At 42.5% G+C, this 25807-nt stretch overlaps 1 protein-coding gene across 2 annotated transcripts in view; it reads left to right on the top strand.

The window, feature by feature from the left end:
- The window catches only part of Pdk1 (Phosphoinositide-dependent kinase 1), a 776015-nt gene that overhangs the window by 437800 nt on the left and 312408 nt on the right, over positions 1 to 25807 (top strand). For both annotated transcript variants that reach the window (XM_068378675.1, XM_068378674.1), the window contains exon 10: positions 1990 to 2086. In XM_068378675.1, coding sequence (XP_068234776.1) covers positions 1990 to 2086 — 97 coding nt within the window. The remainder of the gene's footprint in view (positions 1 to 1989; positions 2087 to 25807) is intronic.

Below are 25807 nucleotides of genomic sequence, written 5' to 3'. Positions count from 1 at the left end.
ACTTTCATGGAACACTACAAAATACGAGGGATGGGGCCAACAAGGACCTTAAGAAGAACACATTGGTAGGTCACGTATGGAAGTGAAAGTGGACTTTCATGGAACACCACCTGCAGGAGGTTACACACAGGTCTGTAGACACCTTAGGGCTGGTTGTAGCTTCCCAACAAATATTTTAGTTCCCGATCAGATCGCATCTTAACCCGGACACAGATTGAAAGTGTGTGAATGGCAAGTTCATGGTTTTTCTTCCCCCCCTTTTTTCTTCTATTAAGGACACTAGTCTTCCACCCTGGCAAAAAGAATGGGTGAGTTTGATTCAGATAGATCGGTCTACCCCTCGAGAGCTCGAGGGTGAGGAAGTTAGATTTGACAATACATAACTTTGCTTAAGCCTAGAAGTAAGATACCTTCCATTTCCAAGATTTCCCTCTGGAGGGGTAGCCTGTGTGGAACTACATCTAGTTCCAGCTTCCATCCAATAGGTCTGACAACAGATACTGGGAGAATGGGCTATTCAAGGAATTTTTTCTCATGGTCAATGCTAGTAGTGTTTCCCCCCTCCTAATTGTAAGTCTCCTATTTAAAGAATGAGGGTTTGTATTGTCTCCTATTTAAAGGATTAGGGTTTGTATTAGTATTTGATCAAATCTGATACAAACCTGAGTCCTTTTAAGGTTTATATCGCACCTCACCACCTCGCAAACTCTATGGCTGGGTGTTTCAAGAATGGTGTAGTGGGCCATGCAGAGGAACAGATTAATCCCCCTTCTCCCTCACATTCCTCCTAGTCTCCCACACAGAATAAGTTTGTTTTTTCTCAGCAGGGTCAGCGAGGCTGTTGTTATGCCTATTTATAGGACCTTGGTTCATATGGCTTGGAAAAATACAAATGACTAAATTTTGTTATATTTAGTCTGAAAACTATGCTTTCATGTTATGCGATTGATATTTTTATTCTGAATTGTAAATACAGTATTATTGTCGTTATTATTATTATTATTATTATTATTATTATTATTATTATTATTATTATTATTTGCTAAGCTACAACCCTTGTTGGAAAAGCTGGATGCTATAAGCCCAGGGGCTCCAACAGGGAAAATAGCTCAGTGTGGAAAGGAAACAAAGAAAAATGAAATATTTTAAGAAGAGCGACAAGATTAAAATAAATATCTTCTATATAAACTAGAAAAACTTTAACAAACCCAGAGGAAGAGAAATAAGATAGAATAGTGTGCCCAAGTGTACCCTCAAGCAAGAGAACTCTTACCCAAATGACAGTAGAAGACCATGGTACAGAGGCTATGGCACTACACAGGATTAGAGAACAATGGTTTGATTTTGGAGTGACCTTCTCCTAAAAGAGCTGTTTACCATTGCTAAAGAGTCTCTTCTAACCTTACAAAGAGAAAAGTTGCCACTGAACAATTACAGTGAAGTAACAAGAATTGTTTGGTAATCTCAGTGTTGTCCGGTGTAAGAGGTCAGAGGAGAATGTGTAAAGAATAGGCCAGACTATTCGGTGTGTGTGTGTAGGCAAAGGGAAAATGAACCATAACCAGAAAGAAGGATCCAATGTAGTACTGTCTGGCCTATCAAAAGACCCTATTACTCTCTAGTGGTAGTACAGTATCTCAACAGGTGGTATATATACTAATACTGTACCATAAATTTAATATTATTGCATATCACAAACCTTTTTTGTATATTCTGGTTTGCAGCTAATTGTGTTTTAAGTATGGGGCCTTTTTACCATTTTTTATTTGCCTAGAAACAAGAGCTTTCTCTGAAATTGCTGCTGTTTCAGACTCAAGCCATTTTTGATACACATTCATCACTTTAACATTATTCTTTTTAAAGTACTAGTCCTTTGAATAAATTAGGTTTCTATATTCCCAATATTAAGATCATGCTATGCAATATTTACAAGTTTGACGACAGTCATTATTTTATTTGAATCTATGTGGATTTTATTTTTATTTTCAGGAGTGAGTACTTAATATTTCAAAAAATATTGAAGCTTGAATATGAGTTTCCTGAAGGTTTCTGTGAAGAAGCAAAGGACCTTGTTCAAAAAGTTTTGGTAATGTATTATTTATGTTATTTGTTTTCCTTGGATTCTGTCTTGTTTAAGAATAAGACATCAATTATAGATGTAGATAGAATTTCCTCAACCATTACAGATGTCTATATTTTTCACATCTATTGTTAGTGCTCTTGCTTTCTAAGATACATTTTAAAATACAGTACTGTATGTATTGCCATAGTCATACCAAGCCTTCAGTTGGATATGGTGAACCTTAGCCATTTGATCACTCTATACATGTTCTAGCTCATCTGTGATCTTATTCTCATTAATAGTTACCATTCTATAAGTTGTATCAAAATGTGGAGTTGAATTAACAGAAGTGACATGTTGTTTCAATAGTATTTCATTCAATACTAACACTCCCTTGGTGACAGGTTGATAACTATGTTCAATTTTTTCATGAGGCACACTTACAGGGGTGCCCTTTTAGCTTGGAAAAGTTTCCTACTGGCTGATTGGTTGCAAGTTTTTTTTTTTTTTTCAAATGATTGCCTAGTAAATTGTTTTATAAGCTGAAATTTCTCCCTAAGATATATTTTTTATCAATAAATAATGTTAACGAATAGAGATTATAAAGTACAGTATTGTGATGGGAAGTCTAATTTTGATAACACCCGCCGAAATCAATTACAGAAGCTTGTTTTCGGAAGCACATTGCATAATTTTGTAAATGTTCATATTTTAATACAAATTGTAATTGATTACATTAAGCATAAGAAAAATATGTTATAATAAACTTTCTTTGAATACCTTAATCTACTAAAAACATGGAATTAATGAAACTTGCTACAGTGTATTGATGAAAACTTGCAGGGAGGTAAAAAGAACAGTCTACTGTCAAATACCAAGGAGGGGATAGAGGGTTATCAAGGATGTAACTCTGCGGGGAAATTATGAATACTTTTTATGAAATTTATGGAACACTACAGTATCATCAAACCAAAAATAATGTTATCAATACCTTTATGAAAAATTGGGAAACCTTTCTCTACGGACTTACATCATACTCATATAATATAAGTCCATATAGGAAGGCATTGCTATGGTTTTTGTAAAGGTATTGATTTTATTAATAGCACTACTTTTGGTTTGAGGAAACAGTAGTTTTCCTGAAATTGCGTAAAAATCACAATGAACGAATTCATGATTTCAATGAGTTACAACCATGATACCCCTGCCTCTCCCATCCACTCCACCTCGGTATTTGACAGTAGGCTGTTCCTTTTACCTCCCCACAAGTTTTCATGAGTGATGGGTTTTATCAATTCCATGTTTTAGTAAAATCTTGTATTCAAAGGAAGTTTATAATAATATGTGTCTCTTATGGCTACTGGAATTTATCACAATTTGTGTTCAGATATGGGAAAAATTACAAAGTTATGCAGCGTGCATCGAAAATCAAGCTCCTTTTGTTGACTTTCGCAGATGTTGTTATTAAATTTATACTTGAAATCACAGTACTTTATATTTTTATTTGTTAAAATTATTTATTGACAAAAAAATATATCTTAGGGAGATATTTAGGTTGGTAAATAAGTTAAAATTCCCAATACTTGACAATTATTTGAAAACAATAATTATGCTATTCGGACAAAATACTTGCAACCAATCAGGTGGGAGGAAACTTTTCTGAGCTAAAAGGGCACCCCTGTGAGTGCAAATCATTAAAAAAAATTTAGTACAGTATAGGATGTTCTATCCTTTGGTTACAGCCATTTACTGTTACATTATAGAAGAATTTTCAATATTAAAATTAGCCGGTGATTATATAAGCTGCAACTCTGTTGCTCGACAGAAAACTCTACGTTAAAAATCCGCCAGCGATCGCTATGCAGGTAGGGGGTGTACTTCAACAGCGCCATCTGTCGTGCAGGTACTCAGTACTCAATGTAAACACAGAACTCAATTTTCTCTCTGTCGGGCTACCGGCAAGACCTACTAATTCGCTGTTGCTAACTGGATTTGTTTTACAACTATTTGGTGAAGTACACTATTCTAGTTTTGAGCTTTCGCTATGCAGGTGTTTTATCTTCATCTCAAAACTTGAACTCGTTTTGGATAGATTTAATTATGGTGACAAAGAGAGTATGGACTTTCTTTCACTTTTAAATGGCCGACCCTTCCCTTAGACGGAAGTGTGTTTAGGTTTTTAGTAATTATCTTATCACGTTATAGATCTATATATTTTATATCTCTCCGCCTTTATTAGGCCTCTTCGATTAACTTTCCATTTATTATAAACATATAAAAATAAATTTTAATGTTTTGTTTATATGCGACCTTTCCTGATAGTAGGCGGTCCTAACTTGGAACCGAAGTTAATCAACGTTGAGCCCTTTATATCGTAATTAGCTTTTAAAGAATTTAAAACTTTTTAAATGTGATATTTTATGAAAGAATTTCTTTGATAGTCTTCGTACTGTTTTCAAAGATGAACTAACGTTTAGTTTTTTATGCTACGCAGTTGTTGACGTTCAGGACGTTCAACATGCGCTCTATCGTTACGATAGAGAGTGTATCACGGTTTCACTTTGCAGTAAGAGTAAATCGATTCTAACGTTTTGTTCATTCTTTCTTAGCTTAAATGTTTTAAATTCTAATTTAAAGGAACTTTTTATTTGAAAAACCTTTCAGTTTTTTCCTTTAGTCAAATAACATGTTTTTTTGACGAAATATAATTGGGCTCTTCTCTTAGGTGCGAAATCAAGAGAGAAAGAGAGAGAGAGAGATAGAGACGGAGGGAGAGAGAGGAGAGAAAACGTTCCGTTCAAGCGGGTAACGTTGTTCTCGTGTTACTCTCGTCCCTAGTCTCTGTACGGGGAGGAAGGATAAAACGTTTTTAGGTTTTTATTCTCGTCCCCAGGCTATGTGCGGTGAGAGATTGAAAACGTAGTTATATGAACTAGTGTTTAGTCTCTTTCCCAGCCACTGATTTTTCTTTTTATCTTAAAATATGTTTTCTGTTTTTTGCTGGTATTATGAACTTGCATTATACGACTTATTTCGCAATTACTACCTTTTAATGAAGGGTAGAATTGCGTGTTTCAGGTAGAAATAAGTGCAAAACAGAAAATCAAAGTGATAAAGTGATATGCGCAAAGTGTTACAGTGTTGCGTCCGAGGCGCAAAGTGTTACAGTGTTGCGTCCGAGGGTTTGTCTGTTCGTGCCTGTCGTTCACCTAGTCCGGGACCTCTTGCAAGCTCCCAAGCCCAGGGGAGAAGTAATGTCAAACGACTTATGGGTTCGAGAGGCCTTGACCAACGAACAGACGTTTTCCCTCTATGGTATCGGGTGTTTCTTACCAAGATCTCCCCTACCATAAGACGAGAGAGACGTTGTTTCTCCTCGCCATCCGTAGGCTTTTCGCATAAGAAACCTGTCACAAGGTTTCGAAGCCCTTAAGCGAAAGTCAGTCCTTTCAGGACAGGTCCAGCGTCCTGGTTACAGCCATTAGGACAGCTCTGACCCTATGCAGTCATCGGATAACTGCTCGCCGCCTAACAAAAGCGTAACACAGACTCCGAAAGTCTTTTTTTGTAGGCAAAGTGTTGCGGTCACAGACGTTACCCTCGTCTCTTACCACAACCATTTCCGTTGATCCTTAAGGGGTTATATGGCAAAACATGCAGTATATGCTTGCCTCCCTTATGGAAGACTATTCTGCCGATTAGTCCGTTGAGTCTAGCCGTTTATCTCATCGATATCCTGGCTTTCAGCCAACGTAACGTTCCTTTGTGCTTACTGTTGACGTTGGCGTAGCCTAGTCACGTCAGTCAGGTTGTTTAGAACCACACTCGATGCGGTCTCGTGTGGTTTTTCTGCCGCATTTGGACGTTAGGCCACTGGCTGATGCTCCTGTTGACGTTCTAGACGTTCACTAACAATCGGAGTTGACTTGTTTTGACGCTGTGCGTCAACCTCCGCATTCTAGAGTTGTTTTGACTGCTCAGTCTAGGCAGTCAAAGCAGTCTCGAGTGGACGCTGTACGTCCTCACGCACCTGTTGTGGTTGACAGTTCAGTTGTTGACAGTTCACAGACTGTCAAGTAGTTACATGACGTTGCGTTCTGGTCCGCTACTAATGCACCAGTGAGAGACTCAGCTTTTATCGGACAAGGTTCCTGTAGATGAGGAAGTGGCTGTTCTCCCTCCTACTGATATTCCCTTGAGGACTCTGTCAGATGGAGAGGAGCCTTAAGCTGCTTAGCCTCCTATGGACTTTAATTAAATCATGATGATTTTTTTAAGGATCTTCGTCCGGATCTTGTAACTGCTGCTCCTCGTTCGCCTAAACGTCAGAGCTTACACTAGGCCTAGCTACTTCGAAGCCGTTGTTTTTAAGCTAGTGCTCTCTCGCTCTCCTAGAGAGCGTTACGTTGGCTAGGCGACTGGTTTTTCACCAGGAGGAGTTTGGGGGATACAGCCTTTGCTTTCCCTTCTTTTAAACTGGTTTATAGAGCGAGAGTCTGATATGACACGAGAGAAGTCTCGGCTTGGGAGTTCATGCCTCTGCCCAGATAGACTTCTCAATTCTGGTAGACTCTCCCTGGCGCCTAGCCAGGAGACGCTCCAAGTTGTTTACAGGTCAACTTCTCAGCTGTTGTCGAGCCTTTGAAGTTTTGCTGTACTATTATGTCACGCATAACAAGGCTTTCAGGGATGGTAAACGGTTCCGCCTCAGTCGCTAACCCCGTCTGTTGCCACACCTGCTCCCGTAGACCCTAAATGGGCTTTGCTGCAAGACATGCAGTCCAAGCTTGCGTCCTTGATAGAGGACTTAAATGCGGAGAAGAACCTTCTGGCCAACAACCTTCCAACCGGTCGGTTGTGCGCCCTGTTGACGCTGAGGTAACCTACTCGCGTCTGCCAGTTGAGGTGGTTCCTCCACCGATGCGACCCAGTGTGGGTTGCCAGCCGCACGTTGACGTTAAGCGACGCTCGGAGGTGGTTGTTGACGTTCAGGACGTTCAACAACCAGCAGAGGTGACTTGTTGTGACGCAGTGCGTCAACCTCAGCAACCCGGTAGGGTGTTGACTGCACAACCCAGACGGTCTAGACAGTTTCGGGTTGACGCTGTGCTTCCTCGCGCACCCATGGTTGTTGACAGTTCACAAACTGTGCAGCAGTTCCATGATATTGCGTCCGGCTCCGTCACGCATCCACCAGTGCGACCGGATTCAGCGAGTCAGACGTTGCCCACTCCGTTGCCGTTTCCTCATCAGTTTCGGATGAGGAACCCTCTGATGAGGACGTTGCTGAACAAGACGATCAGCCCCCAGCCCTGCTATCCATCCAGAAGATGCTGAAGAAGGAACGCTGCTCAGTCAGGCTGTGGATGAGTCTGGTAGGGACGCTGTCATCCGTGTATAAATTTGTGTCACTAGGAAGACTACACCTCCGTCCTCTTCTATACCATCTAGCTTTTCACTGGAAAAAGGACAAGACGCTAGAAGCGGTCTCGATCCCGGTTTCCGAAAAGATAAAGTCTTGTCTGACTAGGTGAAAGGACTATATCAACCTAAGAGAGGGTCTTCCCCTGACTGTTCAGACTCCCAACCACGTTCTCTTCTCGGACGCATCGGACGTAGGCTGGGGTGCGACATTAGACGGTCGGGAATGCTCGGGAATATGGAACTCGAGTCAAAGGACAATGCATTTCAACTGCAAGGAGCTACTGGCAGTACGTCTGGCCTGGAAAAGCTTCAGGTGTCTCCTTCAAGGCAAAGTGGTGGAGGTGAACTCGGACAACACCACGGCTTTGGCGTACATCTCCAAGCAAGGAGGGACCTACTCTCTGACGTTGTACGAGATCGCAAGGGACCTCCTCACCTGGTCAAAAGGTCTAGACATATCACTAGTAACGAGGTTCATCCAAGGCAACTTGAATGTCATGGCAGATTGTCTCAGTCGGAAGGGACAAATAATTCCAACAGAATGGACCCTCCACAAGGATGTATGCAAGAGACTTTGGGCCACCTGGGGCCAGCCAACCATAGATCTCTTCGCAACCTCGATGACCAAGAGGCTCCCAATATTTTGCTCACCAATCCCGGACCCAGCAGCAGTTCATATAGATGCCTTTCTCCTAGATTGGTCACATCTAGATCTATATGCATTCCCTCCATTCAAGATTGTCAACAAGGTACTGCAGATGTTCGCCTCTCACGAAGGGACAAGGTTGACGCTAGTTGCTTCCCTCTGGCCCGCGAGAGAATGGTTCACCGAGGTACTTCGATGGCTAGTAGACGTTCCCAGAACACTTCCCCTAAGGGTGGACCTTCTACGTCAGCCACACGTAAGAAGGTACACCAAGGCCTCCACGCTCTTCGTCTGACTGCCTTCAGACTATCGAAAGACTCTCGAGAGCTAGAAGCTTTTCGAAGGAGGCAGCCAGAGCGATTGCTAGAGCAAGGAGAACATCCACCCTTAGAGTCTACCAATCGAAGTGGGAAATCTTCCGAAACTGGTGCAAGTCAGTATCCGTATCCTCGACCAGTACCTCTGTAACTCAAATAGCTGACTTCCTCTTATATCTGAGGAAAGAACGATCTCTTTCAGCTCCCACTATCAAGGGTTACAGAAGCATGTTGGCATCAGTCTTCCGTCACAGAGGCTTAGATCTTTCCAACAATAAAGATCTACAGGACCTCCTTAAGTCTTTTGAGACCACGAAGGAGCGTCGTTTGGTTACACCTGGTTGGAATTTAGACGTGGTACTAAGATTCCTTATGTCAGACAGGTTCGAACCGCTACAATCAGCCTCCCTGAAAGATCTCACCTTAAAGACTCTTTTCCTGGTATGCTTAGCCACAGCTAAAAGAGTCAGTGAGATTCATGCCTTCAGCAAGAACATCGGATTCTCATCCGAAACGGCTACATGTTCTACAACTTGGTTTTCTAGCCAAAAACGAGCTGCCTTCTCGGCCTTGGCCAATATCGTTCGATATTCCAAACTTATCGTATGGTTGGAAATGAACTAGAAAGAGTCTTATGCCCTGTAAGAGCTCTTAAGTTCTATTTAAAACGAACTAAACCTTTACGAGGCCCGTCTGAAGCTTTATGGTGTTCAGTTAAGAAACCATCTTTGCCTATGTCAAAGAATGCTTTATCCTATTTTATCAGACTGTTAATACGAGAAGCTCATTCCCATCTGAATGAGGAAGACCAAGCTTTGCTGAAGGTAAGGACACACGAAGTTAGAGCTGTCGCAACTTCCGTGGCCTTTAAACAAAATAGATCTCTGCAAGTATAATCGACGCAACCTATTGGAAAAGCAAGTCAGTGTTCGCGTCTTTTTATCTTAAGAATGTCCAGTCTCTTTACGAGAACTGCTACACTCTGGGACCATTCGTAGCAACGAGTGCAGTAGTGGGTGAGGGCTCAACCACTACAATTCCCTAATTCCATAACCTTTTTAATCTTTCTCTTGAAATGTTTTATTATTGTTTTTGGGTTGTCCGGAAGGCTAAGAAGCCTTTCGCATCCTACTTGATTTGGCTGGTGGTCAAAGTCATTTCTTGAGAAGCGCCTAGATTAGAGGTTTTGATGAGGTCCTGTTGTATGGGTTGCAACCCTTGATACTTCAGCTCCTAGGGGTCGCTCAGCATCCTAAGAGGATCGCGAGGCTCCGTAAGGAAGAAGTACTTAAAAAGGCAGAGTAATTGTTCAAGTCGACTTCCTTACCAGGTACTTATTTATTTTATGTTTGTTATTTTGAATAACTGCTAAAATGAAATAAAAAATCCTTAGCTCATAATAATGTAAACAATTATTGCTGGTCTCTACCCACCCCCCTGGGTGTGATTCAGCTTATATAATCACCGGCTAAGTTTAATATTGAAAAATGTTATTTTTATAATAAAATAAATTTTTGAATATACTTACCCGGTGATTATATATTAAAGGACCCTCCCTTCCTCCCCAATAGAGACCCAGTGGACCGAGGAGAAAATTGAGTTCTGTGTTTACATTGAGTACTGAGTACCTGCACGACAGATGGCGCTGTTGAAGTACACCCCCTACCTGCGTAGCGATCGCTGGCGGATTTTTAACGTAGAGTTTTCTGTCGAGCAACAGAGTTGCAGCTTATATAATCACCGGGTAAGTATATTCAAAAATTTATTTTATTATAAAAATAACATTTTTATAATTCTTCAGCTCTGGAACACCTCATATCCATATGCAAGGTATGATTATGTGTCACCAGGGGCACCACATATCACTATTTAGCGACTGGTAATTGGATTAATTGATACCATAATGTATAATGCACCTTTTTTATTTCTTGTGATCAAACGTGGTGACTTGAACAATATATATGAGTTAGCATAATTACAAACTTGACATGTTATCGATCTCAACTACAGTATTGAAAATTTGCCAGACAGTAAATAATACAGTACAGTATAATGATTTATATGTTAGTAGTTATTGGTTCTTCTAGATTACAGTTATTACATTAACATACATAATTGTGCACAACAGTGTACAGACATGATGAACTTTTGTAGTAGATTTGGAGATTACGGTTAGTGTATTCTCTGTGAGTTCTCATTAAAAACCACTTTATACATTCAAGATGGGGATGTAGGGGCACTGCTTCCCAAGTGTTAATGCCCTGCACATCAATGGCTTAAATGTTTCCTTTGGGGACACTCACCATATGTTCAGGTTAAAGGTAAATGCGCTCGGGATAAGAGAGCCTTCATACTTAAGATGTAAACTCGTTTCTCACTTGGTCCCTTCTCTTTTTATTACAGTTTCTTTTCTTTTGTATGGCTATATTACTTATTTCAAACCTACACTTAGTGTATGTGTGCTATTATCGTGAATACACTCCCCCATATTGGGCATACTAGGCCCAATTTCTCACTACTAGTTCTAGTTACTCACAAGTATGTCAAGTCAATTTCATACAAGCTCACTTCCACATTTGGTTTGATTCCAATGAGTATAACATTTCAATGTGAATAGCTCTGGTATTGAACCATGTAAATAAACGTCAGTACGTACCTCTTCACTATCTTTTGCATGTGTAAAGTCAGAAAGGAGCCAAAACAGTCCAATCTGATGAATGTGAAGCCAGCCTGCCTGCTGTAATTCGTTTTTTCAGGTAGGTCTCCTTATCTTTGCTAGACTTGACAATCCTCTGAATAAATGAACCATCATATGATAGTGCCTAGGATATTTGTTGAGACGTCCATTATGGTCACCAAAGGAATTGTATTGTGTCTCAGTCTGTTGGTGTTACAAACACTTGATAAAGCATGGCCTTTATGTCAGTGTCTATTGCCACCTCTCCTCTACAGTACATTTAATGAGGATCCTAAGCAAATCGGTCATCATATTCTGTTCTTGCATGACCTTGCTGTTCAATGATACAACCTTGAACCGGGCAGTATAGTTGAAAACCATTCTGGTTTTATGATGTTTGTTCATATTGAATACAAGATGATGGGGGAGACATCATCCTTTACTGGACACTCCTCAATGATCTTCCAGTTTTGCATATCCTTTCTTTACCAGACCGTCTGTTCCTTTACACATTGTAGTCGTAGTTCTTCATTACACAGTATCTCTAACTTAAGTGACATGAGTTGCCAGTATGCAATGATTTGGTTGTTTAGCATTTTGAGTAGTGGGTCCTGACACGCTTTTCTTGTGCATTCTATACCTGCATAACCTTTGATCTTCCAATTATTTTCCCCATGTCTATATGCACTTGATTGTCTACGTCCCAAAATTGCAGGACTTGCCTCTCGAGAGTGTCATCTCTTCTGTTATAGAAAAACTGTTTCTTTGACAATTTTTTAAAACTTGCTAGTTCTTTGCATCCTTATCCTTTGCCAATCCAAAGGACTTTATGGGTTCAGGATCAGATCTACTTTCCATATTTATCCTACCCATCAGTCACTTTTTGCTTGCCCATCACCCTCTCCTTTGTATCTCAAGCAACAATCTTTCCTCGAGTTCTTGGAATTGGTATAGTATTTGCTTTTGAATTTTGCTCACCTTCTGTGAAGATGCATACCACTTCTGCATATCAAACAGTATTTTCTTTTCTATTCTGTAGAGATGGTATCAGAACTGTCTTCATACCTTCTTTTCCTCTTGCTTTGGTGTAGATCATACCCTCTTTCCATTTTTCTCAAGAGTCTTGTTTATATATTTTCCTCTCAAGGACATCATCCAATCGGTTGCATGTTATTTCTGTTGTCATCCTTTAATGAAATCAAGCACTCTTTTCGTTTCAAATCCTCTATTGCCCTTCTCTGAAGGTTCTTGTTTTTTGTCCCTCAAGGAAGTTTATTTGCACTTTGTGTCTGTCACCGTCCTTTAATGAAACCAAGCGTATTTCGTATCCAGTGTCGTCCACGGATACGAATGCCTACCTCTCTCTTCTCGGTGGGGCCATCATTTATTTGCCCCTTGAGGACGTCTTCTTGTCTGTTCGCCCCTCAATGACGTTGTCTTGTTTGTTCGCCCCTCAAGGATGTCCAACTTGTTTGTTCGCCTCTCATGGGCGTCGTCTTATTTGTTCGCCCTTCAAGGATGTCATCTTATTTGTTCCTCCGTCAAGGGCATTGTCTTTTTAGTTCGCCCCTCAAGGACATCGTCTCGTATGTTTGTCCCTCAAGGACGTTGTCTTGTTTGTTCATCCCTCAAGGGCGCTGTCTTGTTTGTTCGCCACTCAAAGACGTCTCTGGTTTGTGCACCCACTAAGGGCATTGTCTCGTTTGTTTTCCCCTCAAGGGCGTCGTCTCATTTGTTCGCCACGCAAGAGCATCGTCCTATTTGTTCGTCCTTCAAGGATGCCGTTGTGTTGTCGTCTCTTTTGGTCGTCCCTCAAGGACATTATCTGCAGGTCATGAACTTTATTGTCCTCTAAAGAAGTGCCCTGAGTATTTCCTTGCTCCTCAAGGACTAATCTTCCACAAGACCGTGCAGTCGCTTCGACTTCAAGCGTACAGTATAAACTATCCAGCGTCTCCTCTCTCAGAATGGCTTTTCACAACAAGTTGCGGAGCGAATGTCCGGAGACTTGCGTAGGTTCTCAGCCTCGGTGTACCAGGCAAAAACCAGAGTACTCTGTGGTTGGTGTCGTGAAAGGAATATCTCTCGACTCGATGCCACTATTCCAGTAATAGCGGAGTTCCTTGTATACCTTCAGGAGGAAAAGTTTCTTTCGGTTTCGGCGGCGAAAAGCTATCGTTTAGGCTTAAGCCTAGCCTTTAAACTGAAGAGAGTGGATTTTTCATTTCCTCTTCATTGGAGCTTTCTTTACTCATACGGAGTTATGAGATCACTTGCCCCCAGTCAGAGATTTGGCCTCCTCCTTGGAACTTGGTTTGTGTCTTGAGATCCTTAAAAGGACCTCCCTACGAACCATTAAGCCATGCAACTGACCGACATCTCACTTTGAAGACAGTGTTCCTGCTCGCTTTAGCCTTGGCAAAGAAAGTCAGTGAACTTCATGGCCTCTCGTACGGGGGGAAGTGACACTCAGCTTCGTGGCTGAATTTATTGCTAGGACTCAAAATCCGGGGGTACTGAACCATAGATTGTGGCCCTTTCAGATTGCGAGCCTTTGTTCAGTAACCAATGACCCAGATCAGTTATTACTATGCCCAGTGAGGAGTTTGAGATACTATCTCAAATGCACTGCAGCAACATGGCCCAGACTAATACCTCTGTTTGTTAGCTCAGGGATAGTAAAGAGGAGGATCACCAGAAACATGATTTCATCCTGGATTCACCAAGTAATTGGAAGAGCCTTGGTTCCCAATCGTACTGAGGCTCATCGACCTAGAGGCCATGGTGTCAGAGGAATTAGCACTTCCCTGGCATATAAATGTAACTTCGTGTTGCAAGTTCTTCAAGCGGGCGTATGGAGGAGACAGACCACCATCACAGTCCATTATTTAAAAGACGTGACCCACAGGAGACTTAATACATTCACTATCGATCCTCTGGTGGCTGCTCAACAAGTGGTTTAAGATACCTCAGACTCCTTGATGGACAAGTAGCAGTTGGTCGAGGGCATTGGTTATGCAGGTTAAGACTGGGATGAATAAGAATGTCTGGCTTTCCTTTCTTCATCTTCCCTTCCCTTGGGGTACAGCACCAAGGGTCCCTTTGCTAGCTGGCTTCAACCTCTGTAGGTAATTATCACTTCCCTTGTGTAGCCTAGTATAAGTTATAGAATTTTTATACAGTCCACGTCCCCATTGCTTTCTGTGAGGGAGCAATGGGATACATCTTGTATCCTATACAGTAATGCCTCACAACAAGAAATTAATTGGTTCCATAATGGCTTTGGTAAGGTGATTTTTTCGTCTTGTGACTCGCATTTTACATGTAAATATCCTAATTCGTTCCAGACCCTAAAAAACACCACATTAAATTATTATAAAAAGGGTGTGCACCACATTTAATAATAAATTAACATTGATAATCTGAAAAAGAAGAGTTTATTTAGAGCAAACAGTAAAAATACAGTAACAAAATGTGGAGCCTTACCTTTGGAGTGAGACGATGTCCGAGAGCGAAGTGCTTGGCGGTAGAGGAGGATGAAAATGGAGGAAAATGTTTACGTAGAAGTGGCAGAAAATGTAAACACTTAACTTTACAAAACAGATTTATAAATGACAGAAAACATTAACACTTAATTTTAGGAAACGCATCTACAAATGGCAGGAAATATTAACACTTAACTTTACGATAAACTTGAAATAAAATTTCTTTTTTTTTTTCCTTTTTTCTATTTTTTTTTTCTACTTTACATCTTCTATTCTCTAAATTTCATTACATTACATATTTTCTTCATCACTGCCACTTTTCTTTCGTTTCTTAGCTGGCACTTGGTCTGCATCTACCAAAGGCCTCTTACTAAAATATTCATCCAAAGAAGCTTTTTTCTGCCTGTTTCTTAAAATTTTCCTGAAATAACTCAGGCAAACTTCATTACAGTACTCGAGCGCACGACCTGTGAGAATTTTTTCTGGGTGTGTCTTTCCTACGAGAGCCACCATTTTAAAGTAGCCTTCTAGAACCTCTTTAATTTCTGCTATTGTCAGTGGGTCATCCTCCTCGCCCCCGCTGTACTCTTCCTGAATGATGTTCACTCGCATGGCCTCCAACTCCTTCAGGTCATCCGTCGTAAGTTCCTCTTGGTGCTCCTGGATAAGCTCATCAATGTCGGCCTCATCAACTTCCAGACCCATGGACTTCCGAGTGTAATGATCTCGGCAACTTCAGATTGAGCAACAGGTTCAGGATCGTCAACATTTTTGGAATCTGCTTCAGCTTTGTCTGTGTGGAAGCCCTCGAAATCTCGTGCGGAAATGGCATCAGGCCACAGCTTCTTCCAAGTAGAGTTCAAGGTGCTCCTCGAACCTCTTGCCAAGCTTGATTGATGATTTTGAGGCATATGACAAAATCAAAGTGCTCCTTCCAAAATTGACGAAGGGTGAGGTTTGTGCTCTCGATTTCGAAACATCTCTTGAAGAGGTACTTTGTACAAAGCTTCTTAAAATTTGAAATCCGCTGCTGGTCCATGGGCTGGAGGAGAGGGGTTGTGTTCGGTGGAATATAGAGAACCTTGATGAAAGAATTTTCTGCTACAATATCTTCATGGAGGGCAGGAGCGTGAGCAGGGTCATTGTCCAGCACCAGCAGGCACTTCATCTTGAGACACTTCTCTTCCAAATACTCTTTCACAATCAGACTGAAACAAACATCCACTCGATAAATAATTGTCTTGTTATCCAGGCTTTTCCATTAGCCCTCCACAACACATGAAGATTTTCCTTAGTTACCTTGTGGGTCTTGAAGGCTCAAGGAGTATTGGAGTGATACACCAGCAGGGGTTTCACATTGCAATCCCCATTGGCATTTGCACAGAGTGCAAGGGTAAGCCTGTCCTTCATAGGCTTATGCCCAGGTAGCCTCTTTTCTTCTGCCATGATATATGTTTGATGAGGCAGTTTTTTCCAAAGAAGCCCAGTCTCATCATAATTGAAGACTTGCTGGGGACTGTAGCCTTCCCGTACAGTCAACTCGTCGAATGTCTTTGCAAAAGCTTTGGCCGCTTTCGTGTCCGAGCTTGCAGCCTCCCCATGACACACCACCGAATGAATACCTGAGCATCTTAAATTTTCCAATGCACCCACGAGAACCCTTGAACTCTGGGGCTACCTGCTTCGGTGTTCCTTCTCCTACGTTGGCTTCAGCCTGAGAATGTACGAGATCACCGAAAATGGTGCTGGCTTTCTGGCAGATTATTGCTTCGGTGATAGTGTCTCCAGCCATTTCTTTGTCCTTCATCCAGACAAGCAGCAGTCTCTTCATCTCGTTGTGGACGTTGCTCCTCTTGCTGGAGAAAACAGTCAGGCCCTTAGAAGGTGTTGCTGCTTTGATAGCTTCCTTCTGCTTCAGGATTGTTCCTATCGTATACAGATTTTGGCTATATTCCTTCACGAGCACACTTAACTGCATGCCAGTCTAGTATTTCTTGTTTATTTCTATTTTCATCTCTATGGAAAGCATCATCCTCTTCTTTCCCCTGACCTCAGCAACTTTCTTCGGACCCATGGCTAATGATGTAACGTAATGTCACACACAATATAGTACCATTGTTACGAAAGCAAAATCACAAATACTAAGTCAATGCGTATGATACCACTGCCGAAACGAAAAGACATAGGAACGCCAATGCGTAGATGCATGATGGGATACAGTACAGTAAATGCTGACCAATAGGAGAGCAGGATTTTATGGTGGTAACTAGCATCCGAATAGGAAGATAAGCAGTGGGAGCACGGAAGTATGGTAGCGAGTTTACGGGCTGCCGGCGCATTAATTTTTAAGATCAGTCTCGGACATGGTAGGGTTCTCGCACTGTACATGCTTTCATTGTCTGAAAAATTTTTCGTGATGCGAGTCGTAAAATTCTTCGCATCTCGTTTCGCAGAGTTAAAATTTCTTAAGCAGATTCTTTCGTATCTATCGAGAGGTTTGACTGTATAAACTCAGGTGTTCATACAAGACAACAACCTCTATTACACTGCATTGCACATGCCTCTATTATACTAACCTTGTATATTTCAGCTAGGTGTCAAAGTTTTCCCTAGACCACAGTCAAATTCTTTACTAGGTAAAACCGGGTCAATGTCCATGCCAGATCTAGGACTTCCACCCACCTAAGAGTGAGTCATCCACATAAATAAAATAAGGTTTGTTAGTATGGGAACAAATGACAAATTCAGAGATAATTTGTATTTTTGCCTAACTAATCCAAACCTGGATTTATTTTTATAAATTGGCCTGCCATTACCTGTCCCCCAGAAGTCCTGCTTGCAATAAAAAGTTACGTCTCACTGCTGTGAGAATATATATAGAGACGGTTCACGAGTGATGAGAGTGAACTGGAAATTATTTGCAGTAAAGATAAGACCTATTATGCATAAATAAAGGATGCCCCGAAAATGAGAGACTACTCTTTGTTGTCTCCGCATTGGTCACACTCGGATGACACACGAGTTTCTGATGGCTGGCCAACACCAACCATATTTCGACGACTGTTTGATACCCTTGACAGTGAGCCATTTGTTGACTAAATACCCCACTTATAGCACAGAAAGAAATAGATATCTCTTTGAGTCTCGGGGTGAGTATGGCAGGTTCTTGCCAAGATCCTTGGACATGATGTGTCGTACAATGCTAGTGGCATTTTTAAATTTATATCAGAAGCAGGTCTTCTTAATGCTATTTAACTTTTATAACTTATTTGCTTTTCTGGTTTTAATTGAATATTCTTTTAATCTTAATTTATAATAAACGATATCGGCGTAAATGACCTTGGATGTCAGGATGCCAGAGAACTTCAAATCATTCCATTCCATTCCCCCCATCTCCTTAAATGGGCGATGTTATACGAGAGGCCATGAAGTTCACTGACTCGCTTTGCCTAGGGTAAAGCGAGTAGGAATGCTGTCTTCAAAGTGAAATTTCGGTCAGTTGCATGGCATAATAGTTCATAATGAGATCCTTGTAAGGATCTCAAGACACAAACCACATTCCATGGAGGGGGCCTCAACAAAATGCCAGTAGGAATTTTCCATATTTTCGGTATTTTTTTATATAAATATTTATATATTTATATATTTTAAAAGTTTGAAAAAATATAAAAAAAAATAGAAAATAAACTTTAGAAAAAATTCTTCCTTACAAAATATATTAAATATATTCCTCTTTACAACGATGTATTTGGATTTGAAATTGGTTGATAAATAGCGGAGAAAAATAGTTTTGAAGGTCAATCAGCATAGTTTTGAGTTATCAAAGATTTTCCATGAGATTCTATAAGAGTATGAAGGAAAGCAAAACATTATAGCATTGATAAGCAAATATCGTTATCTATACTTATTTAGAACTAGATTAAATTACTTGAAAAACAACTAACTCTTACCTGATACAATTTCTACTTATTACCGCAAGCATGGCCCCAAGCCCCTCCCCCCCTCCCCACCCCATTAAGGGTACTGATCACTCGTCACCATCATCACTTCACTGCTGCCAGACTCGCCATCACCCTTGTCTACTTTATGGTTTTTACCCATCCAAATTGAGATGCCACAATCACATTTCTCCTTCTGGCAGCTAAAGACCTTCTTTTGTGTTTGGGCATTATGGAAAGTTGATCAAGTACCCAATATTTAAGAAATAAACAAAACCACTCGAAGTGTAAACAGCATAAAACTGGCACGTATACACATTTCAGTGTGCCATTACCACGTGGGTGACTTAAAGATATATGTTTGCCAGACGTATGAAGATAATGAAAAAATATGAAAAAATTGGTGTATATATGCGAAATCAATGCGCAAGACAAACCTACATAATCTGCTTTAGCAGACAACGCAGTTAGGGTGACATAACCATTTAAAAACCACTATATCTTTTTTATATTTTAAGAATTGTTGCCAGAAACTTCTTGAGGGCACGTACGACATGTTTGGCCATAGATAGAAGTAATATCTCAATTTTTGGTATCTGAAAGTTTATACAGTGGAACTTCTACATACGAACGTATCTACATCCAAATTTTCCAACATCCGAAGTAAAATTCGAGCAAATTTTTGACTCTACACCCGAATTTTATTTCGACACATGAAGTAAGCAATTTTCATCGTACCGGTTGTATCCGAATTTTTCGACACGCAAAGTACAATTCGAACACGTTCCTACTCTACACCCGAATTTTTTTTCGACACCCGAAGTAAACAATACCCGTACGCGTAATTGGTACTCATAGCGTCGGATGTGTTTTTTATTTCCGCCGATAGAAGGCAGCACTTCGACCTCGGAGGGACCCTCAATTAGCGTGGCTTGGGTCAGCCCTCTGTTCTCGTCGGCTTCGTGCGGTTGTGCCCTGTGCGTTCTGCTATTACTGTACTGTTTTAATTGTGATTTTTTACGTGCATCCTTTTATGGTAATTTACGTAAAGTATGGGTCCTAAAAGGCTTAGTTTTGCAAGTGGTAGTGGTAGTGGTGAGAAAAGGAAGAAGGAAATGCTTTCTTTAGACGTAAGGCAAGAAATTATTGAGAAACATGAGCGTGGCGTCCGCGTGAGTGAACTTGCTAAAGAATATGGCCGTAATATATCGACGATCTCGACAATCCTGAAACAGAAGGAAGCCATTAAAGCAGTGAAACCTTCTAAGGGGATCACCATAATTTCAAAACGCTGTAGCCCTATCATAGAAGAGATGGAACGATTTCTGCTAATCTGGATCAAGGACAGAGAGATTGTTGGTGACACCATTACCGAAACCATCATCTGCGAGAAGGCGCACGCCATCTTCACAGACTTGAAGGAGGAGAGCTCTGGGGGTGATGCTGGGGAGAGTTCAACCGAGCCTTCCTCAGACGATTTCAAGGCATCTCGTGGCTGGTTTGAGAAATTTAAGAAACGGTCCGGGATTCATTCAGTTGTTCGCCACGGAGAGGCTGCTAGTGCGGACACAAAGGCTGCAGCTGACTTTGTCAAGAACTTTGAAAGGATCGTGCAGGAAGAAGGCTACGTAGAGCAGCAAGTGTTTAATTGTGATGAAACCGGGCTATTTTGGAAGAAGATGCCCAGACGAACCTACATCACCGCCGAAGAGAAGAAATTGCCTTGGCGTAAGCCAATGAAGGATCAGTTGACTCTTGCCCTATGTGCCAACGCTAGCGGGGATTTTAAAGTCAAGCCCTTACTGGTTTACCATTCTGAGAACCCTAGGGCCTTTAAGGCACACAACGTGGATAAGGACCAGCTTCATGTTTTCTGGCGATCCAACTCGAAGGCCTAGGTCACTAGGCAGTTCTTTGTGCAATGGGTTAACCAAGTTTTCGGCCCTTCTGTGAAGAAGTATCTTCATGAGCAGAAATTGCCTTTAAAGTGCCTGCTATGCCTTGACAATGCACCCGCTCACCGCCCCCGGACTTGAAGATGATATCATCGAAGAATTTAAGTTCATAAAGGTGCTGTATCTTCCACCGAATACCACCTCTATCCTCCAGCCCATGGACCAGCAAATCATCTCGAATTTCAAGAAGCTCTACACCAACCACCTATTCAAGCAGTGCTTTAATGTCACGCAAAGCACCAACTTAACTTTGCGTGAATTTTGGAGGGACCACTTCAACATCGTGCACTGCTTGAAGATCATAGATGAGGCTTGGGTGGGATTAACTCGACGAACCCTCAATTCTGCCTGGAAGAAGCTGTGGCCTGATGCAGTTTCTCCCCGAGATTTCGAAGGTTTTGACCCCGAACCTGATCCCGTGGTGGGTGCAGCGGAAGACGTAGAGGAAATCGTCTCCCTTGGCAAGTCCATGGGTCTGGAGGTCGACACAGATAACATCACGGAACTCGTCACCGAACATCACAACGGACTTACCACAGAGGAGCTCAAGGAACTCCATGCTATGTCTGAGCACATGAGTGATGACGAGGAAGGGATCGAGGAGGTAGAACATGTGTTAGGTTCGGCGCAAATAAAAGAGGTGTTAGGAAAATATCAAGACGTGGTCGACTTCATCGACAAATACCACCCAAAAAAATTGCAGGTTTGTCGTGTAGTTGCGCAGTTCGATGATGTTTGCCTAACTCACTTTCGAAACATTCTGAAAAGCCGTACCAAGCAACTATCTACTGATAGCTTCTTTAAAAAAACTACGAAGCGAACTCGTGATGAAGAGGATGGAAGTGGTTCAAAGAAAACAGCAAAGAGTGAAGCGAAAGAAATTCAATCAATTTTAAGTGTAGAGAGTGAAAGTGATTAAAATTAATCATCAAAAAGAAAAAAAGAAAATGTAAAAAAAAATATAAAATATAAAAATAGAAAAAATAAATAAGCTAAGTTATGTTAAAGTTCACTTAGTGTAAGTTAGAATAAGTAACGGTAGTGTACGTTTATCGTAGTTAACCTCTCTACCTCCTCGCCGCCCGTCCGTCTCCTCTCTGCGTAGCAAGACCAACAATACCTGCGCTGGAGTTTCTAAGGTAAAGTGACGCTAAAAACCCATTTCTTATTTATCATTTTTTTATAATTTTTCTTTTTTTACCTGTCTATTATCTAATTTAGTGTGCATTATTTTCATGGGTAATTATGTGTAGTAATTTATTAAGGAGTTATCATAGGTTTTTGGGCTCAACCACGGATTAATCCTATTTCAATGTATTCTTATGGGAAAATTCGTTTCGACATCCAAACATTTTCTACATCCGAAGTCGGTTGTGGAACGGATTAAATTCGTATGTAGAGGTACCACTGTATGTCCATACCCATAGCGGATGCTCCCCTCAATATATTTCCCAAGTTATCAATATTAATAAACAAATAGAAGTCTATGCTTGTTCGTGTTAACTCCATCAATTTTATATATGGGGATGACAATTGCATCAGTTACTTTTTAGTCTTTTCCCTCAAAGAAGAGAGTGAACTCATTGCTCAAGTTTTTGCAGGATTGCAGACTCTCACCCAGCAGCATCCCACAAGTTGTTAAATCCCCTAGGATTGAAATCTTTGCTTGAGAAGTTTGTGCCTCATGCCTGATTAAAAATGTCATCACAGTTCATCCTAAAGCAATGTTGGAACAAGTTGTTAGTCCCTCCAAGAAAAATCTTATTCTGGTGTAATTAGAGTAGGATCAAATGCTAAACTGGGAGAAGATTTTCTCGTGGGATCAGCCTCAGGTGTCCAGTCCTGGACCTCACATTATTTACAAATACATCCTTAAAAAGTATTGGGACCATATGCTGTTGTAATGTGTTTTGCTCTCCAGTACCAGATCCCGCGGCTGCGTTTGAGGACGCACTGTAACATCCTTGGGATCTACAGGATTGCTACACATTTCCCCCCCTTTTTGCTTGCTTTGCGCAGTCCTGTACAAGGTCCTAGTAGCTCAAGGACTCAGGATGGCTCTCATTGCTTCACTATGGCCACACATGGAGTTGTTTCCCGATCTGTTGTCGCTCCTGGTCAAGGCACCACAAGAGCTACCACACTGACCATATCTCCTTTGGCAACCCTTGTTGAACAGGTACCACCAGGCAGTGCAGTCGCTCAGACCACACGTGGAGAATATCCAGCATCTCCTCAGAATGCGAGGCTTTTCGTAACTCGTTGCGAGAGAGATGTCAGGGTACCTTAGAAGATCCTCCTCCTCAGTCTACCAGGAGAAGTAATTGGTCTTCTGTGATTGGTGTAGTGGAATGGGTATCTCTCCAGTCGGAGCTTCTCTGACACAGATCGCAGACTTCCTAGTCTTTCTTTGCAGAGATAAGCTCCTTTTGGTTTCTGCCATTAAAGGGTACAGGTCTGCCCTTGCAATGGTGTTGCGTCTGAAGGGCATAGATATATCCAACGCCCTGGGGATTTCTATGCAACGCCCTGGGGATTTCTATGCAAGCTCTTCTAGGTCACCTCTCCTCACAGGAGAAGTTACTTACTTTCGGGCGGATCTATCTCCGCTCCCTTCAGTGGTGTCTGAAGGAGCAGTGTTCGGGAGCCACCGATCCTCCCGCTCGTCCGATCCTCATGGAACGCGAGGTAATGGAGGATCTCCTTTGGTGGCTAAACGGGGAGAACCACATGAGTGGGTTTTCTCATAAACCCTCTTCCACATCAGTTCCGTCTGTTCACAGACGCATCCACGGAAGGTTGGGGTGCACACCTGGACGACTTGGTTGTGTCAGGTGTGTGGTCAGAAGAGAAGAAACGCCTGCACATCAACATGCTGGAAATGATGGCAGTCTCTTGAGCACTCTTTCATTTCCAGGCCCGTTTGAGAGAGCACTCGGTAGTGCTGATGAGCGACAACACGTCCGTGGTCGCGCACGTCAACAAGCAAGGCGTTACGTTCTCACGTCCCTTGCAGCAGTTGACGAGGCAGATGTTTCTGTGGGCAGAGAGCCAACACGTAACCTTGTCAGCCAGGGACATTCCAGGCAAGAGAAGTGTACGGGCAGACGCCCTAAGTCGCAGAAACCAGGTAATATGGTGTAAATGGTCTCTTCACCCTTGGGTTGCGAGTAGAGTACTCGACCTCTGGGGAGAACCATTCATCAACCTTTCGCAACACGTCACAACGCCAAGCTTGCTGTGTTTTGCTCTCCAGTACCAGACCCCGCGGCTGCGTTCGAGGACGCACTGTAACATCCTTGGGATCTACAGGATTGCTACACATTTCCCCCCCTTTTTGCTTGCTTTGCGCAGTCCTGTACCAGGTCCTAGTAGCTCAAGGACTCAGGATGACTCTCATTGCTTCACTATGGCCACTCATGGAGTTGTTTCCCGATCTGTTGTCGCTCCTGGTCAAGGCACCACTAGAGCTACCACACTGGCCATATCTCCTTCGGCAACCCTTGTCAAACAGGTACCACCAGGCAGTGCAGTCACTCAGACTTCACGCGTGGAGACTATCCAGCATCTCCTCAGAATGTGAGGCTTTTCTTAACTCGCTGCGAGAGAGATGTCAGGGTACCTTAGAAGATCCTCCTCCTCAGTCTACCAGGAGAAGTAGTTGGTCTTCTGTGATTGGTGTAGTAGAATGGGTGTAGCTTCTCGGACTCAGATCGCAGACTTCCAAGTCTTTCTTTGCAGAGATAAGCTCCTTTCGGTTTCTGCCATTAAAGGGTACAGGTCTGCCCTTGCAATGGTGTTGCGTCTGAAGGGCATAGATATGTCCAACGCCCTGGGTATTTCTATGCAAACTCTTCTAGGTCACCTCTCCTCACTGGAGAAGCTCGTTACTTTCGGGCGGATCTATCTCCGCTCCCTTCAGTGGTGTCTGAAGGAGCAGTGTTCGGCAGCCACCGATCCTCCCTCTCGTCCGATCCTCATGGAACGCGAGGTAAGGGAGGATCTTCTTTGGTGGCTAAACGAGGAGAACCACATGAGCGGGTTTTCTCATAAACCCTCCTCCACCTCAGTTCCGTCTGTTCACAAACGCATCCACGAAAGGTTGGGGTGCACACCTGGACGACTTGGTTGTGTCAGGTGTGTGGTCGGAAGAGAAGAAACACCTGCACATCAACATGCTGGAAATGATGGCAGTCTCTTGAGCACACTTTCATTTCCAGGCCCGTTTAAGAGAGCACTCGGTAGTGCTGATGAGCGACAACACGTCCATGGTCGCGCACGTCAACAAGCAAGGCGTTACGTTCTCACGTCCCTTGCAGCAGTTGACGAGGTAGATGTTTCTGTGGGCAGAGAGTCAACATGTAACCTTGTCAGCCAGGTACATTCCAGGCAAGAGAAGTGTTCGGGCAGACGCCCTAAGTCGCAGAAACCAGGTAATATGGAGTGAATGGTCTCTTCACTCTTGGGTCTCGAGTAGAGTACTCGACCTCTGGGGAGAACCATGCATCGACCTTTCGCAACACGTCACAACGCCAAGCTTGCTGTGTTTTGCTCTCCAGTACCAGATCCCGCGGCTGCGTTTGAGGACGCACTGTAACGTCCTTGGGATCTACAGGATTGCTACACGTTTTCCCCCCTTTTTTCATGCTTTGCGCAGTCCTGTACCAGGTCCTAGTAGCCCCAGGTCTCAGGATGACTCTCATTGCTCCACTATGGCCCCACATGGAGTGGTTTCCCGATCTGTTGTCGCTCCTGGTCGAGGCACAGCGAGAGCTACCACACTGACCATATCTCCTTTGGCAACCCTTGTCGAACAGGTACCACCAGGCAGTGCAGTCGCTCAGACTTCACATGTGGAGACTATCCGGCATCTCCTCAGAATGCAGGGCTTTTCGTGACTCGCTGCGAGAGACATGTCAGGGTACCTAGAAGATCCTCCTCCTCAGTGTACCAGGAGAAGTGGTTGGTCTTCTGTGATTGGTGTAGTGGAAGGGGTATCTCTCCAGTCGGAGCCTCTCTGACTTAGATCGCAGACTTCCTAGTCTTTCTTTGCAGAGATACATGTAAGCTTCTTTTGGTTTCTGCCATTAAAGGGTACAGGTCGGCCCTTGCAATGGTGTTGCGTATGAAGGGCATAGATATATCCAACACCCTGGGGATTTCTATGCAAGCTCTTCTAGGTCACCTCTCCTCACTAGAGAAGCTCGTTACTTTTGGGCGGATCTATATGCGCTTCCTTCAGTGGTGTCTGAAGGATCAGTGGTCGGCAGCCATCGATCCTCCCTCTCGTCCGATCCTCATGG

Source organism: Palaemon carinicauda, chromosome 8 (genome assembly GCF_036898095.1).
Source record: "Palaemon carinicauda isolate YSFRI2023 chromosome 8, ASM3689809v2, whole genome shotgun sequence".
NCBI classification, from domain to species: domain Eukaryota; kingdom Metazoa; phylum Arthropoda; class Malacostraca; order Decapoda; family Palaemonidae; genus Palaemon; species Palaemon carinicauda.
The sequence above is the reverse complement of the archived record's forward strand: the minus strand, read 5'-3'. Positions and strand labels throughout refer to the sequence as shown.